The sequence below is a fragment of the Camelus ferus genome, chromosome 4 (genome assembly GCF_009834535.1).
Source record: "Camelus ferus isolate YT-003-E chromosome 4, BCGSAC_Cfer_1.0, whole genome shotgun sequence".
In the NCBI taxonomy this organism is placed as follows: Eukaryota; Metazoa; Chordata; class Mammalia; order Artiodactyla; family Camelidae; genus Camelus; species Camelus ferus.
The window spans coordinates 28,241,942-28,260,746 of record NC_045699.1 but is presented as its reverse complement, the minus strand read 5'-3'; the positions used below and the strand labels follow the sequence as shown (position 1 = coordinate 28,260,746).

At 36.8% G+C, this 18,805-nt stretch overlaps 1 protein-coding gene across 5 annotated transcripts in view; it reads left to right on the top strand.

Annotated features, from left to right (window-relative positions):
- The window catches only part of KDM4C (lysine demethylase 4C), a 360,653-nt gene that overhangs the window by 229,152 nt on the left and 112,696 nt on the right, over positions 1–18,805 (top strand). For all 5 annotated transcript variants that reach the window (XM_014552383.2, XM_032477696.1, XM_032477697.1 and 2 more), the window contains 3 exons: positions 811–992; positions 2,596–2,809; positions 4,715–4,791. In XM_014552383.2, coding sequence (XP_014407869.2) covers positions 811–992; positions 2,596–2,809; positions 4,715–4,791 — 473 coding nt within the window. The remainder of the gene's footprint in view (positions 1–810; positions 993–2,595; positions 2,810–4,714; positions 4,792–18,805) is intronic.

Sequence of the window (18,805 nt, the reverse complement as noted above, 5' to 3'; positions counted from 1 at the left end):
ACCAGATGTAGCTGTGGCTGCTGCCGCCTACTTTGATACACTGTCCTCTGCTATAGACAGGAGGGATTTTTTCTTTTAACTTGTATCTTTCTCTACTTTTTTTTTTTTTTTTTGCCTTCTATAAAATTTTGTGAAATGATGTTTTTGTGGAGTAGATCTCTGCGCCTTTCATGTGGACAGATGCTTAAGAGATTTGACCCTCTTCGGGGGAATCATATTGAACAAGTAAGATTTGACATAAGGATTGTCTTTTATATCCATGTAATGGCGGTATATTGCTTGGCACATGAGAAGTGCTCTGTAAATGTTATTTGCCATGAATTTTGAACCCAAAAGTGGATTAAATGAAATCCAATTAATAAATTTTTGTTAAGTCATGTGCTGTGTTAGGTGAGGAAACTAAAAATATTGGTAAGGCAGGTAGTGGCTAGTGAACTCTGCCAGCTAGGAGATAATCTCACACATGTAAACTCTTCTACCCCATGTTAGGTAGGTGTCATGGTAGCACTAGAAACATGGAAGTCAAAGCCAGAGTTAAAAGGAGGGAGCGATTTGGTCATTCCTGGTGGGGATGGGGAAGGTGTCGAAAGGAGGATGGTTGGTCTGGCCATCAGATCTGAGGTAGTCCTTGAAGACGAGGAGAATGAAGATCTTGTTCCGTTTCTCTCAGAATGTATTTGAAAGATAAACTAGGTTTCCTGTCCGACATTAATATCACAGACACCTGGAATGTGTGCTTCTTTTATAAGCAGGACTGTTGTTTTTCCCTAAGTCCTCTGCTCACTGTGTTTTCATACCTTTTCTCTTCAGAGTTGCTTGAGGTTCCATCGATTGAGGAGGAAGTGGAAGAAACCGAGTCTTGGGCAAAGCCTCTGGTCCACCTTTGGCAGACAAAGTCCCCGAACTTTGTGGCTGAGCAGGAGTATAACGCAGCCATGGGTAGGATGGAGCCGCACTGCGCCATCTGTGCTCTCCTCAGGCCCTACTACAAGGTAGGCCTGCCAGGGCCACCTCCACTGTGGCGCTTTCTGGTGACTGAGACATGCAGGCGCACCATTGTAGGCTAGTGTGCACACGCAGAGGAAGACAGTAATACTTCTGTAGAAGTGGGCACCATGAAACAGCAAACAGAATTTCTGAGTGCCACTCTGACAGTGCTTTATCATTTTTGAATGTCTTGGTTTATTTCAGACAGAGGGCAATTCCAACCTTTCTTTCTACCCTTTTCACCAAGAAACACAGAACTTAAAGGTTAAGAATAGTAGACGCTTGCCAAGGGAGAACTTAGCCTAGTCTCTGCTTTATGTTTGAAAATATTGCTCTCAATAGAATAAATGTCAGCTCTGGGCCCACATTTAAAACATCTCTCTTCATCTTCCCATGTGGAACATACAAAAGATACAGCAGGACTCGATACAACCCGAATTGTCCAGTTCACCCTCATCAGCCAGCTATGCGTAATATTATTTTCAAGTGTCATTTCATATATGTTATGCTGATAGCATCTTAGGTCACAGAGGGCCACATTCTCCAGCACTGACACAAAGAAAGTGATCTTTAGGAATCTGGTAAGGGTAGAACCACATGTTCATTTTAAGATGCAATGTATTATGAAGTGTATTGGTGTAAACAATGTGTCTGGGTTATATTTTCACTAACAGAACCAGAAATGTTTCATTCAAGATCACATCGTTCTTAGATTTCCATGTACAGTAATTCTCTTCAGACATTTCAGAGCATGAAAATGTGTGACATGCCACATTCTCAGACCTTTGTTAATAGAGGAAGTAGTTTATTCACTTGTCTTTGAATGTGACAGTGGTGAGTTCAGCGTTATTTTTGTTTCCCTTTTAGTCATTGAATTTCTGTGTTTCTTTGGAAGAACGTACCTTTTTCTTGATTCTTATTTCTTTATCATAATCTGCATATTTCCCCAATAATTTAAAGATTCCAACTAAAATGATAAGATTGGGGGAAATTTTTTAATATAAGGTCTCTGGGGATAAGAAGATAGCTCATTAATTAGTCTCAAAGAAACACTAAACACTTTTCTTATATTTTGGTGAGAGATGACAATTTTGTTTTACACATTATCTTTTCTTATTTAATGACATTTGTTAGATCTTTCTGTCTTGCTGTTTTAAAACTTTGTGGTGAGACAAAAGCCTTCAAAAACTTTCTAAATACTGTCGTACCAATTAGAACTGAGGTCTTTAAGATGCTCCTTCAGGGTGTAACCAGGTAAGATTCACTGTTACATGTTAACCTAGTGCTAATACAGAAGCAAAAAATGTTCATCAGAAGAATCGATGCTTTTTAGAAACTGTTTATGTAAGAACGTAATTTTAGTAGCTCATCACTATCTGTACCAGCAGATGCACAGAATATCTCTTGTTCCTACAGCTTAGCTTCCGGATGGGAGCCTGAGGAACAGCATTGGTAAAAAGCTAATAATTGGGTCAAGGAGAACAAGAGGAAGAACGGAAGCTGGAAGTTAGTGGACGAAACAGCTGTTAGTGGATCTAAGGACCAGAGCAAGTGATCTGAGCTTTTTTCTGTATTTTTTCACTAATGTGGAAATATTGTGTTTTTCAGCCAGATAGCAGCAATGAAGAAAATGATTCTAGATGGGAGACAAAATTAGACGAAGCAGTTACTTCAGGTGGAAAGACTAAGCCCCTCATTCCAGAGATGTGTTTTATTTATAGTGAAGAAAATATAGAATATTCTCCACCTAATGCCTTCCTGGAAGAGGATGGAACAAGTCTTCTGATTTCCTGTGCAAAGTGCTGCGTACGGGTTCATGCAAGTAAATGAGTCTGTCCTTCATTAATCGCTGGCTTTTCTGTGCTTCACGTAGTCTTTCTTTCCCACCCTTTTATAACTTGTCAAATCTATCACATGGAACTATTGGCATTATTAGATCATCCTTTCTCACATTTCTTTTAGTGAAAGTTTGAGTAGGTGTAATCATCCCTTTTTCTCCAGTTTTATGCAGTGGAGAGCTGGTCTGATTTGATTGATTTGTTTGTTTGGGGTTTGGCATGGGGTCATGGTGGGACTCCTTTCACACACTTGAATTTTACTTATTTTAAGATACAGTTTGTAAAAACTTAATTTTAATCTTTGATGTTGATTCATGATTATTTTCCTTTGTAACTTTTTAAAGATAAATGGATATTCTTTTGGTGATCTGGGAATTTAAATTTAGCTATTGAGTTAAATTTTTATTCTTTGTATAGGTAGGGAGATCTTCATTGCCTTTGAGGGGAAAACAGTCCTTACAGTTGTTTTGCCCCAAGAGAGATGGTCAGGCTCCACATCTGCCTCAATTTGGCATTTTTACATAACTGCATACATGCTGAATACATTATTTTAGATTGGCCTGCCATGTGAACCCTCTAAAATGTACAAAATGGATCTCTTATACATCACAGTTCTACTGTAAAGCATTTTAATATTCCAGATCTTACTAAGTCGTATGTTGTATTGACATGCATGGTGTGAGCCTATCAGTGTAATATGAATGGTTTATATTATAGGCATTGCCTTCTGTATTTAACCCACAGTAACACCCCTCTTATATTAAGGTTGAAATTGCCTTGCTATCTAGCTTTTTTTTTTTTATTAATTAGATACTGTTACCTTCCTTAAGGGGTTTGAACATAATGTGTTTAAAATATAATTATATGAATAATCCTATTTATTTCTATCAATTTGTAACACACACACACACACGCATATATATACATACACACATTCACTCTATATTGTTATATGTATATAAGAAGCAAACCACCATTTCACAAACAAATTAGAATTTAATTTTGATTCCAGAATGCACTAGCTATGCAACTTAGCTGTAATGTTTTATGAACATGTGCTTGAACTAAACATTTTATGGCCTTGGTTAACTATGATAGGCTTTTCTTTGGGTAATTACATTTCTGTTATTTTCCCTTCCCACGTCAAATGTTGGATCCTAAAAATTACTCATTTAAATTTTACTCATTTAAATCTTTCAAAATCCTCTTTTTTTTCAGGAAGCTAGTGTAACACATGTTTGTTGGTACCATATAATTGCTACATATATTTTACATCATCAGCTATCTCTTTACATAGTTATTTTGAGTCAGGCGTGTACTGAATAGACAAGTAGAATTGAAGACATCTCTTCATCACTAACCATGAATTGTGTGTCCTTTGTCTCTATCACTGAAATTAAAGCTAATTAAACATAATTTTTGAAATGCAGTTTTAAATTAATTTTTATGCACATAATTTTATGTACATTATCATTGTGTCAAAGTTTATTTATTGTGTTATTTTAAAACTTCCCCAAACTTTGCTTCATGAATTGCAATTTATTTTGAAGTGTATTTAACATGAGTAAATGACCAGGCCTGGCAGTTTAGAAGTTTTATATTGTCCATTCGAGTATTATCATCAGCATTCTCTGTGATAACTATTGTGAGCACTAATAACTGTCAGAATGCACACTCTCATGTTTCCTGGCACTGATACCGTACTAGCTATGAGGCATGAGAGCCAGAAGTACCTTTGAGACAGCCGTGCTTATGTTTTGTTCTAAGCAGTGAGAATCAAAAATAGTATGGTAGGCCATTGTTCTGATTTTATTTATTAAGTGCTAGAATGTGTAATATTGTCAAAATGTAAAAGACTTAATTAATAGAGCCATACTATTATTTTATAGGTTGTTATGGTATCCCTTCTCATGAGATCTGTGATGGATGGCTTTGTGCCCGGTGTAAAAGAAATGCATGGACAGCAGTAAGTGGCTTATTTTAGTACCTTTTAAATCCTCTTCTCACTCCATCCACTGTGGAGCTATTTAAATCTAGTGGTAAGACAAGACTGTACACATGCTTTTGTGTGCAGTTCCATACTTACCTGTATTTCTAATCTTCTTTTTCCAAATCATCCTATTAGTAGCTGGATATTAATTGTGGAAATGTTAAATAAATTGCTAGGCATCACTCCTCTATTCAGAAACCTACAGAGACTACTAGTTGATTAGAGTATGTCCAAAATATTGCTTCATTTTTTGCCCAGCTCTATTTTGAATTCTTGAAAATAAGTATTCTAAATAACAGTGAAGGTGGGAATCTTCATGCTAATTCACAACTTTCCAACTTGCATGAGGTGTTTCCCCACTCATTCATTCATACATTCATACTTCAACAAATTTTAGATTGTTTGCTCTGTTCCAGACATTGCTGTGAACATGAGACAGAACCTTCAACAACAGATGATTCCCTACTCAGAGAACACAGATTTCTCTTCACTTCAATTATTTTTCTTGAAGACCCTGTTGAAACTTTAGCTTACTTGCAAATAATTGCATTTCATTCCACTAATCCACTATGTCGCCCATTTTGCCATTTGATTATGTGCTGCCTTAATTTTTCTTAAAAATTCTCTTTCAAGATGTATAAGAACATTGCTGAAAGTGAGAACCTGTCAGATCTCAAGACTGCAGAGCTCAGAGCAGATGCTCAGCTTGGTTTCAATTGCAATAGTAGCATTTTCTTTATTCCTTAATGATCTCTAATGACAATGAATTAAATTTACTTGCAACCAAAGTTAAAAACCTGAAGGACAATATAAGGACAATGCCTTGCATGATGAAAATTTATGTCATGATAATGTATGTTTAGCTCTGTGTTTAAATAGACATACGGTGACTATAAATTAAAGGTGTCTGTGAGAATGTGTTTCTGTATGATTTTAGTGTTGGCATTCACTTTGGGTAGTAAGGGGAAAATGGGCAAAATATGGACACTATCATCCAAATAATCTGATCTATTTGAAGTTAGAGGTAATTTCTCCAACTTAAGAATTCTTTTCATTAGTAGGCCCAGAAAACATTCTGGTATTTCCTTTGGTGTGATATGATGCTAACATAATCTGTGTAAAAGTACAGCATCTTTAAAACAACCAGGAAGTCCTGCTATAATGAATATATTCAGCTCTTGTTTACCATGCTGGTTCTATCCCTGTTATATGATCCAAAGTAAAGCCTTGGAGAGTCAGTTTTACCAATGATGTTCTCTCATTCACTCTGAAGTATAGATGTAGAAATTAGAGATATTCTAACACAGTTCACCAAGGCATGAACAGTTCTCTGTTCTGTCCACAGTTACTGCTTGGCTCCTGTGCTCACACACCGAGCAGTCCTGTTATCCAAGGTACCACTGTCCTTTGCATGACAGAGCCAGGGCCAGGCCTAGGCCAGCCACCCTGATTCTAAGGCTGCTGCTGACCAGTTATGTCGTTTTCCTATAGCATGTCCTAAGAAGGAAATACTTAGATTAATCACTCTCTGCAATTGATTTAAAGCATCTTTCTATTAATCTTAACCCCCCTGCACACTTGGAAAACACAGTGTGCTTTTTGTATTTTAGTATTGATACCTTGTAAATCTCTTTTAATTTGCAATTAAAGTGGGAGCTCTTGAATACAACTTTACATTGATTTTTTAGACCTACATAATTTCTTAGTTTTAATTGGAAATGACCTGAATTCAGTCAGCCAATTGTTTTTTTCAATTTATCCATTTTGAATGAACTTTGTCTATAAATCTTTGTTTCTAAATTTTTCTCCTGAGAAATAATTGAATTGCAGTTTAAGCATTGCAGAGAAGTAACTGATGATACTGATATTCTGGCTTTAACACCCTTATTTAGTGTGGCAGTGAGTGTTGCAGTATTAATTTTTGCTAAGCACTTAAGTATGATTCTTTGGATTTTGTGGCTGGAATGACTGCATTTTGAAAGTACACTTAGACTTGCCTTCTTAGAAATCAATCTCACATTGTCAGTTTTAGGTTCCAGAGGATCCCTAGACCTTTTAAATGGAAACTCTAATAAAGCTAATGGAAATCTAACAATGCAGCTGGGGTTAGTTGATATTTCATTGCTGGCTTGTATTTCACTAACTCTAATTACTAATTACTTCTTTGGGTTTTCTTTTTAAACGTAGCTTGTGAAGGTGAGACTTAATCATCATGAATACAAAACATGCCAATAGCATATTTTGGTTGGGATATAAGTTTATACAACAAATGTGATTGCTTCAGTTATTTCTGTTTCCTTTTATGATTAGTGCTTTGAAAATCTTGAGGGTATGAAGAGGGTAGCCTGAAACACCTTGTATTCATTTTCATGAGGTATGTGTGAGAATTGTATGTGGTAGTTCTATTTTTTAAAGATTCTTCTTAAAAGAGTGTCTGTTGATAGGTGAATGGATAAAGAAAAGGTGGTGTGTGTTTATGTTGTATGTACGGTATGTGGTGTGTGTGTATAGTGTGTGTATACACATAAAATAAATATTATTCAGCCATTAAAAAAAGAAGGAAATCTTGCCATTTGCAGTAACATGCATTAACCTGGAGAACATTATGCTATATGAGATAAGTCAGACAGAGAAGGACAAATACTGTATGCTCTCATGTATATATGGAATCTAAAAAAATTACTGAACTTAATAGATACAAAACATACATTGGTGATTGCCAGGGCGGGTGGTAGGGGGAGTAGGGGAAATGGGTGAAGGTGGTCAGTGGGTACAAACTTTAGTTATAAGATAAATACATTCTGGGGATCTAATATACTGCATGGTGACTATAGTTGACAATACTTTATTAGATACTTGACAGTTAACAAGAGAGTAGATATTCAGTGCTCTTACCACACACACAAAAAGGTAACTATGTGAGGCGATGGATACATTAACTAACCTTATTGTGGTAATTATTTCTCAGTATATGGCTATATCAAATCATCACATTGTACAACTTAAGCTTACACAATATGTCAATTATATTTCAATAAAACTGGCAAAAAAGAGGGAAAATGTAATAGTAACTGTATCATAGAGATAAGCATCAATAATTTAAATTTTGAAAGCAAAGGCATCTTAGAGATTATTCATCTAATCCCAGACAGTAAATAAATCGATAAATTCATACATTAGCAGGTTTCGTCAACTTCAACTTGGGCCTGGCAGCTTACGATGTATGCCAGGCTGGAATCAGTGCTCATAGACCAGCTGTCTTTTACTGACCAATTCTAAAGAGCAGGAATCACTCTGGACCAAACTGTCCTGCTAGTTTTTAAGTAATTGGAGGCGATAACTTAGTCTCCTTTCTCTCTATAACACCCCTGACACCTGGTATAGTGATGGGTCATTCCTGAACTAGTAAAGCCTTTATCTGTGACCATTATATCAGTTAAAATAAGAAGCAAAAAGCTGTATTGCAGCTTTAACTGCATGTGTTAGAGGAAGAGATTTGTTACACATTTCGAATTATACTCGAACTTGGATTCTAGAGTCCTGGCTCTGTGCTCAAATTCAAATGAAGTGAAATGAAACAGTTAAAGAATTCCCCAAATACCCGTCTGTCCTGAGATTCAGGTTATATATCTCATAGTTCTTATTAAGTACCATTGCTTTGTGCCTGTTTGTCCTATTTCACTACTGCTCAGATGAATAGATCAGTATGAAAGCTATGTTTGAGTTCATGGTTTATAACCCAGCTTTATTAGATTATTTTATTTTCAGCTCTGTTTGCTTCCAGCCCTTTTCTGACTGTGTAATTCATTTTGGAGCAATTTCTACTCCTTCATTATAGTAGCACTTTACAGTGCATTCTCAACATCACCAAGTTCTGTTTTTAGGTGTTGAATGTCACTACTCTGATTCTAGGATGTGTTTCTTGTTATTTTGAGCCTTAATTTGAATCTAATCACTGTTGACCTAAATTGCTAGTGTTTGTATCTAGTCTGTTTATTGATTTCCATTTTATAATGACTTCAAGTTACTGCTAAGTAAAAATATAATGCTAATATTCTCACTGTAAAAATACATAATTTGTATGGCTTTCTTTCAGAATTCTCACCTGACATTTTCTTTTTTATCCCTACATTGAAAAACTGTTTTTGAGTCTGGGTATTGCTGTGAAATAATACCTGAACACTACTTTAGGACTATACTTCTAATTTTGGAGGAGGATGTTAAATGTCTGGAATGAGCTGGGACCCTAAATACTTACTTTTATTCTAAAAAATAATAGCCCGTGGGCTTACTACTATGTAGAGTATTAAGAGGTAGTATGCTAATAAGTCATAGGAAGATTTTCTTTAATATTGTCTAAAAATTTATAATATGGAATTCTAAAGAAAAAGAAGCAGGTTAAGAGGTTAAAGAGGAATATGGATGAAATTTTCTCTTTTTAAAATTTAGGGATAATGTAGCTCTTTGGGGATTGTTTCTTTCCAGGAAATTTGGATGTTTCTTCAGAGGCCTTTCAGGGGGTGGGGACTGTGAGGTTTTGTTTTAGTGCCACAAATGGGAGTGAAAACTGCATGGGAAGATTGGTAATTTAACATAATGGAAAGTCACATCTTACTCAGATTTATGACTTTAACAGACCACGAGTTGCCAGTCTTCTGTCCAAAGTAGCATTAAGCCTGTGTTGCAGTTTTTCATTGTCAGTGTGAAAAATTCCAAAGAAAGTATCGTTTCTGCTATGTCTTACTAGGGAGATTTTTTATTACCTTAAATAATTCTTGGGCAGGAAGGCATTAGCTCACATACCTATAATCTAAACAAAATCTTAATTAAAGGAAGATTTAAAAGCAATGTAATGAGAAAATCTGACTAGAGATATATATCTAGGGCCTCTTCTGACCCTAAAATCCCTTGATGCTGAGTTGTTTTGTGTTTCCATTTTGCCTTAATTAGTTTTCCTTAAGAATTGGGCACCTTCAGGAAAACTAAATTTATTTATGCACTTCTTAACTTAGTCAGAGGTGATAAGTAACAGAAGAGTGTAGGATTTGAGGTGACATTGGTAATGATTGGCTGGATCAGTGTAGTTTTTATGTGTGAAGGGAAACTTTTATTGGTTTTTAAAAAGTGACTTCAAAGCCCTACTATAACTTTACGTGCCTGATGTTCAGGAATGCACAGTAATACACACACACACACGTCCCTCTGGATTTCTTTTTATTTCAATATATCTTTTACTTCATGTAGGAGAATTTGTTTAAATATTTTCATTTGAAAGTAATACAGTAAAAAACACAACTGTATATTATATTCTTGGATGAATATTGCCATGCTATGAGCATGTAGATTTGGAAATGGAAAATTTAAACATTTAAAGATTAGAATTTTCATTCTGTATAATGAAGTGCATAAACTAGGTGACTGCACACATTTATTATCTATTGAAGAGCATTTATTGTACTCTGTAGAATAATAGAGTTGTATTATATCTGCATAACAAAGATAGCATTCTGGTTTTTTTCCCCCAGAATGGTTTTAAGAAATCGAAACCAAAACATGAAATAGGTTTTTACCTTGGCCACGTATTTATTCACTGTACCCTTTATTTTGCTTATTTGTTTGTTTTTTAAAAACAGACTAACAGATATGAGCAAGCTTTTCCTTGATGATCATTTGATAGTAGCATTTTCTTTCCTCTTACAAAGAGCTGAATATGCAGTTGCAGTGATTAAAAACCAACATTTTGATATCTTTTTATTTATTTTTTATTGCTTGATTGTAAATAAGTGGTATGTATAGATTGAGTAATGGTTGCAATTCATGTTCTCCAAGGCTGCACATAGCTATTTTTTGGCTTTTGATAGAAAGTAAGGTCTTCTTTGTGCGTAAATCATAGTCACAAAGTTAAAATCTAGAAATACCTGAGGAAGTGGTCTTTTTTTTTTCTTTTCCAGTTTTATTATGCAGAATTATTACAGTTTGATTGCACATACACATTATATTGCATGTAAAGACATATAAACAATATACTGCACATTTTCTTAGTTTTCATGTATGTACTAATTTATTGTTTCTAAGAACAGATTAAATCTTTAGCTTTTTAAACTTACATAGTTATCAAAGGAGGAAGTGGTCTTTAAACCCACAGTGTTGCTAAAGCTTTTGAGCTAGAGAATCTGTGTCATTTGTTGGAACATATGTATCTAAACTCTTAATCTTTGGAATGTACCTTCATCTTAACTCTCAACTCTTAAGGCTCAGGTGAAAATGGTCAACTTCTTGAAAAGTTGGTAACTCATGACATCTTTGGCACCCACAAAGCCTCAACCCCTGTAACGCTATTTACTTGGCCTAATGATGGAGAAAACTGGTCTGTTAGGTAGAATGTGACTTCTACATTGCATTGAGGCTGGTCCTGTAGATAGGGGCACATCTGATATGAAGTGACCCTAACCACACCGTGTTAAATCCGAAGGTGGTGCTTTATCCTCTCTTTCTGACATGGAAATTCTCTTAGGGTAGAGTATTAAAGAACATTTGTGTGGTTGAGGATTATGTTACCCTTATCCCTTAATACAACCTTCACATATTCTCTCCTCAAATAAAAATAGTGGTACTGCTAAGAGATGTTAGAATTGCCAATCATTTGCCTCTTGGAAGGCAATGATTTTTTTTTTTTAAAATTTGTTTTTAAAAAATTAGTTGTCATCTTTAAACTTTTGACCTACAAATTCAGAATAACTGTTGATTTAAAAATAAAGTAAAATAAGCAAGGGTAGAATTTTCCTAGCTTCCATAAAATTGAATACTGACAAAGACTAAAGAGTTCTTCATCTATCTCAGAAATCTAATTTTACAGATACTGAGCCAGGGGTTTGAGAGAGTAAGTCCTTTGCTCAGAATCACCCCTCTGTATGGGAGGAGAGCCCAGATTCATAGCAGTATTGAGGCCTCTAGATTCCCAGACCCAGACTCTTTTTTACCCCTCCTCAGTTGCTTGTTTTTAGAGTAGAAAGAAGGCTGAACAACTGGCCCAATTCTGAACAAGGTAGTTGAATGATTTTTGTTTGTTTACATTGAAAATTAAGCCAGCACTCATAGTGTAATTGGTTATCTACTTAATATGAAATAATTAGCATTACTGGTTGGTTGAGTATAGCAGTTTCCTTACTTTTTCATACTGATTCTAGTTTCTGCCTGGGGGACCTTTCCCAACAGTGGATAATCTCCTGAATCTAGTTTCCTAACTGACAACCTCATTGACATTTTTTTCTAACGAAGAGCTCTGAAGTGGCTTTGTAGGTCAGAGCCATCGATTTTTAGATCAGATTGGCTTAAGGCCTTGAGAGGGCGTGGTGACACTCCTGCTCCCTGTGATGTGTGTTTTATGTTGCTTTTTTTTGTTTGCTTGTTTTTAAATTCCATGAGATACTGTCAGGAGCAGGTAGTGAGAGGCTGTTAGCCTGAGAGGCCGACTTTGATCCTCGTACACGGTAAAACTAGTGGAAAAAGAAAGGCTATATTCTTGTTTAAGGCCATGGCTGTTTGTAGTGGTTGCTTATGCCATTGCTCTTCTCCACTGAGAAGCCACTGGGTGGACCACACTCTCCCATTTGAGGTAACACATTTGGGTTCAGAATTCCCTTTTGCCTCCCAAGGAGGCAGATCCTTCTGAACAGCTGTAGACTTAAACCTTGGCTTAAGAAGGCCAGGGTGGTTGGTAATCATTACTTTACTTTAACCAAACAGAACAGTGCATTTGAGGATATCATTTATCCTGACAGCATAGCTATGATGTGGAGTCCTTTTTGTTAAGGAACTGCTTACAGGCTAAAAAAGTCACAAATCTTATATATATTTTTTTCTCCTGTTCATTCTCCTTTTGCTCAGTAAACACCCTCCCACTCCACCCCACTTTGGTAATGGAGAGAAAGAAAGAGAAGTCTACATAGCTTATTATAAGTGGAACTATATTCATGAATAGCTTCTTGATTGAGAACAAATGCCTCATTAATCTTAAGTGCTTCAACCAGAGAGCAGAAGTAAAGTCGGGAAGAATAATGACTGACATTATGGGGAGCAGGGCATACTGTACGACATACCAGTATGTGCATGCCTGGAGGTCACTGGGCTGCAAGGCACATCTCCTCAGCAATGAGGAAAGAGATCCCTAGGAAGCATGGAGGGGGAAAAAAGTGCAATTCAGGCATTTCTCATGAATGGCAAAAACTAGTCCAGTGGCAGGATGAAGAAATCATGTACTTTGCTTTTTGTTATTGAAGGTCATGCTGGGAAGAAAGAATAAACCAGCTGGGTTTCTATTTGAAAGCCAAATGTTGTACGGTTTTAACAAATTAAGATGTATGTTCAATTTGAAGTACTTTGCTCAGGATCCTGGAAATACTATTAGGTAAATTCTGTTGAGTTCCATGTAGATTACCTCTGACCAATCTTAAATTATAGGGGTGCTTCTCCTTGCTGTCGAGCAGTGTGCCTGGCTTGCTATCACATATGTGCTCTGCAAACCTCAAATTAATTTTCATGTTGCTGTAAGCAGTGTCATTAGAAAGATGAATTGGGGGGAGGTATAATTTGAAACAAACATAGAGTATGATTTCCTGTTCTGTTATCTTCCTTTCATACAAATGGTTGTATGATGGTATTTAAATAGTTAAAATACAGTGAGAATCCTCCCCATCTCGCCCCATTTTTACATCCTAATCTCTGAAACCTGAATGTGAGGTTGCCTGGAAAAGGGAATTATGGGAGCAGGTGGCATTGAGGTTGCTAATCAGCTGACTTTACAATAGAGACATTATTCTGGTGACCTGGGTGCATCCAGTGCAATCAGAAGGGTCTTAAAAGGAGGTCAGAGTGATGTGATATGAGATGTCCTTGGCCTGCTGTTGCTGGCTTTGCAGGTGGAGGAGGAGAGCCAAGAACCAAGACATGTGGGCTCCCCTAAAAGCTGGAGAGGGCAAAGAAATGGATTCTCCCCAACAGCCTCCGGAAAGGAATGACCCTGCTGACACCTTGATTTTAGCTCAGTAAGACTGTGCCACCCTTCTGATTTATAGAACCGTGTAGATTTGTGCTTTAAGCCATTACATTTGAGGTAATTTGTTTTTGCAGTAATAGAGAACTAAAGGGTACACAATAGAAAGACAGCCGCTTTAAAGAGTAATTAGTTTTCACTCTTAATCGTTTGGCATTCCATTAGGTATGTTGTATTTTCAGTGTCACCTTTCAGTTTCAGGCATCTTTCTGTAGCTACCTTCTGTCTCTCTAGCCCACACCCTCTAGTTCCGGGACTCCAGCAATCCTTTCACCTCACTGTGACATTTGGTAATGCTCCCAACTTTTCATAGTCTCTCCCTCCCCTCTGTCCTTACCTCTGTTTAAGCTACTATATTTCCCTGCACACACTCTCAGCTCCCTTGCCACTTTCTGACTTTGTTATTCTTCCTTGCTATAACTCAACCTTGGCAAATCCAACTATCTATCTACTGTGTACCTGCACTCCTGTAGCTGAATGTGGCTGTGGAGAAACACTAGTATGCAGATTTCTCTTGCTTTCAGTTTATAACCGTAGGTAGGTCCTCAATGGTGTGGGCAATTCACTTAGTTCTCATGATCCGTTCACTCTACCACTCTCCTGGTTGACTGTTTCATATCTTCTTTCTCCTAAAGCCTCCCCAGTCTTCTCCCCCATCTCCTCCCCCATCCTCATCCTCACCTCATGAAGTCTCTTCACATCCACAGAGAAATGGGAAGACACCAGTAGAGATCTTAAGGTTTCCACCTGCTTCACATCTGTAATATCTCTGCTGTGACCTAAGGCCACCCCCTGTCTTCCACACAGGAGCATAGTTCCAGTAATTCATCCCTTTCTCATCCACATCCTTTCTCCAGATGCTTCTCATTATCATCCACACCAGCTGTTATTTCTTCCATCTTTAAGTAAACCAAAACCCTCTCTTGATCTTTCTTCCCTCTAGCTCCCACCCGGTTTCTGTATGCCACTATATATAGTAAAACCCCTTAAAAGAGGTGTCTTTATTCATTTTCTCCAGTTCTTCTCCCCCACTTCTCTCTTAAATTTATTCCTGTCATAGGCTTTGCCCCATGTTTCCTTAGAAACTCCTGTTGATCACTGCCTCCTGGTTGAAATTGTCTTCACTTGGCTTCCTCCTATTTACTGGCCACTTCCTCTCACTCCCCAGAGTTCAGAATGTGAGCCTCTTTTCTGCGCTAACCCGTTTGGTAATCTCATCCCATCTCATAGCTTTGATGATTGTAAACAGCATGTAGTCTTTGATGGCTCGTGCGTTTCTGTGTCTGGCTCAGCCTCTGCCCTGAGGTGCAGACCCGTATGGCCAACTTTATGACAGCATCTCCTCTCGCATGTCCAATAGACAGCTCAAATTCACCCTGTCCCACGCTGAATTCCATCCAGATCTTCTGCAGGCTTCCTATTTCCAGGCCTTACAGCTGCAGAGGCCAAAACTTTAGAGTTAGAATTGATGCTTTCTTCTTATGGTCCACATCTGCCTGACAGTAAATCCTGTCTTGTCTACTTTAAAAATGAATGCAGAATCTTGGCAACTTCTGAGTCACGTCTGCTGATATAACCTAGACTAATCTACTCATCACCTCTTCCTGGATTATGGCTAACTCCTCTTCTCACTTCTGCCCTTGAACTTCTGTTGTCTGCTGTCAGCACAGCAGTTGGGATGATCTGATGAAAATGTAAGTCAGGTTATGTCCTTGGTGTGCTCAAACCTTACAGTGGCTTCAAGCCATCGCCTTTCTTCGTGGCTTATTCTTCCTTACCAGGTATTCTTCCTCTTACTTTCTGACCTTTCCTATTGGAAGAGGCCAGGATCTGCTGGCATCACCTTTCCCTCGGTAACTCCAGTAGCCTGCTCCCCTAGTGCTTAACATCCTCACCCATCTGAATAATCCTGGTTTAGTTTGTTTGTTCTCCCAGCCAGGATGCATCTTAGTTATTTATTGCTGTTGCCCAGTGTCTAGGATACAACATGGTGATGAACCAATATTTGTTGAATGAATATATGTTTTCATTTATAATGCAAATCAGATGTGAGTATCTAATTTAAGGAACTTACTTGCTAGTATAAAATTCACTGGTACTTGTGGAATTTCTACATAGAAGATTACTGCAGGAAACTTTTCATTCAATTTTCTAACGACTCAGAATTCTTGCCAGCCCTGTCCTTAAGTGAGATGCCATCCTCTCGCCAAACCTGATAAATGAGCCCCATCTCCAGAAATGGTTCTTCCACATTTTGTTGATCAGCACTTTGTAAGCTAGTTTTCTGTTAATGTGATTAATTACTCTTTGTTTTCCCAGCTCAGACAGCCCTATTTTATGGTTTTGCATTTCTGTTATGAGCATGTCAGATAAATAAAGGTGTAGGGAGGTACTTCAGTTTTGCAATTTTTCTCTAGCACTGAAAATAGGCTTTAGTGTCACTTATGGATATGTCAGCTAAAATGAGAGCTTCTTACGAGGCAGCCCGAGAATACTGGTATTGGCATTTCTTTAACTGATGTTTTATAAAAGAGCCATTGGAACACGGTTTCCCTCTATGACAAATAATGAACGACTGTGATAGCCGAGGTCCAACAACGTCCTTCTCACCGTTGTTGTTAATGTTGTGTCAGCACTTTGATTATAAACACTCTTGTTCATGGTTTAATAACTGAGCTGTAAAAAGTTATTTCTGTTTTAAATTAGTATACTAGCTGTTCAGCTCAGTGGTGATTTTTTTATGAATCAAATTTTAAAAGTATTTGGTACTGCTAAAAGGGGATGTTGTGAATGGTATTAGGTGAGGGAAAAGAACCTAAGTGGGAAAAGTACAATGTTCAGAATATGATTTGAATTTATACTTTTCATCCAGCTCTTGGCTGCCCTGGGGATGGGGTACACAACAGAATGGCTCTTTGATGCTGTACTTGGGAGACAGGAATAACAGCTACTTACAGAGGAATCATTTTGTAACAGGCATTTCAGTATTTCTTTGTTTATTTGTTTTAGGAGACATAGGTTGGCTAGAAGCTGTATCTAGATCTTTATAATAGTGAGTAATTTTACACTGGGTCTTATTGTTCCTAGACAAGGCATGCTCACTAAACATAAGGTAAAACAAGGCTGGCAATGAACAGTCACTGGAATTTTATTTATTTATTTTGTTCTTCAAGGCTGAACAATTTTGGTATTGCCTCAGGTTAGTTGGGAAGAAATTTTGGTACACTGAAAGACTGGTAGAAATCCTAGATGTCCATTTAAAATTTTCATTTAAGTACAAAAAATTAGGGGCAAATAGGATAAGCTGCCACAGTTACATTTATTTTAAAATTACACATATTTGATGGGAAAAGGTTTAATTTCTTTGTATGTCTGTAAAGTTTTCTTTTTTCTTTCTTTCTTTCTTTTTTTAAATATTGTTAGGAAAGTCTCCCATTTCTAACACTCTCAAATTCTCAAATCTCATTTTTTATAGGAAATGTCTCATACTGTTTTGTCAGTCAACTTTTCAGATCTTTTCAATGCACAAACTAATGTTATATTGTTATTCTTGTCTCTTTGAGATTACTTTTTTTTGTTTGTTTTCTTTTTCTTTTCAAAGGATATTTTCCCTGGAAATAGAATTCCAGGTTGTCAGCTTCTTTATTTCAGTATTTTATGGATATTGTTTCATTGCCATTTGCCTCCAATGTTTTTGGTTGGATTTTAAGTGGAATTTGTTTAGTTGTTTACCAGATTTGTTGTTTCCTCTACTTTTATGATATGTTCTTTGTATTTGGTTTTAGAATTTTCACTGTTAAGTAGTTAGGTATGTTTCCTTGGTATTCATCTCCTTAGAGTTTGCTGGACATCTTTGATGTGTGAGTTGACGTCTTTTATCAGTTTCAGAAAGTTCTCAGTCACTATCTCTTCAAATATTTCTTTTCATCCATTCTCTCTTTCCTCTTTTTCTTGTACTCCAATTATAAATAAATTGAATAGGTTGTTATTTTCCTTTAGATCTCTATTCATTCTTATAACTGCTTTTTTCCTCATATTTCCTATTCATGTCTTTAAATTCATTGAACTTTTACTCTGCCAATTCCAGTCTGCTTTGAAATCTGTCTAGTGAATTCAGCATTTCTGATGTCATGTTTTTTTCATTTCTACCATTTCAATTTGTTTTTAAAATAATTCCATGACTTTGCTAAAATTTTTCTATCTCTGCCCACATGTTGTCTATCTTTTTCATTAGATCCTTAGCAATTTGAACATAGTTATTTAAAACTGTCTGATAATTCTAATATCCTATCTATCTTTGTGTCTGATTTTATTGTTTATTTCCTTTCTTGGTCATAAGTTATATTTTTTGCTTTTTAATGTACCTTGTACCTTTTTTCATTGTGTGGCAGACATCTTGTCTGTAGCAAATGAAGATAATATTATTTCCAGAAAGGGTGTGCCACTTCATCTGACAGGTTTCTAGAGCAGGAGTGAGGTCAGCCTGATTCGTGCCTGACCTGGGTCTGAGCTTTGTTGCAGCTTTCGTTTGACTCAGTCCACTCTGATATCAGATGTTTTGAGGGTGGGATTAGGACTTTATGTTCCACAGTGTCTGTTTTCTGAGAATTACGGAGATTCTAGTATTTGTCTGATTTTCACAGCTGGGTTGGCAGCTTTTAGAACTATGAAAGCTTTGCTTTAGAGCCTACTAGTTGCCTGGATTTTGGGTCCTGGAGAGTTTTCTTTTCTCTCTAGTTCTTCTTGCTTTTTGTACCTCAGGAGAACTATTAATGACTGATCCTGTTTTATTCTGTATTAAACCACTATACCCAGATCATCCACTGACAATGTTATGTTTAAGTCGTATAGAACCACAATTAACTTTTCACATATTAAACCACTGTCCTTCTTATATTGATTGTGTTTTTACAAAATGCTTTACATTTATGGTTTCAT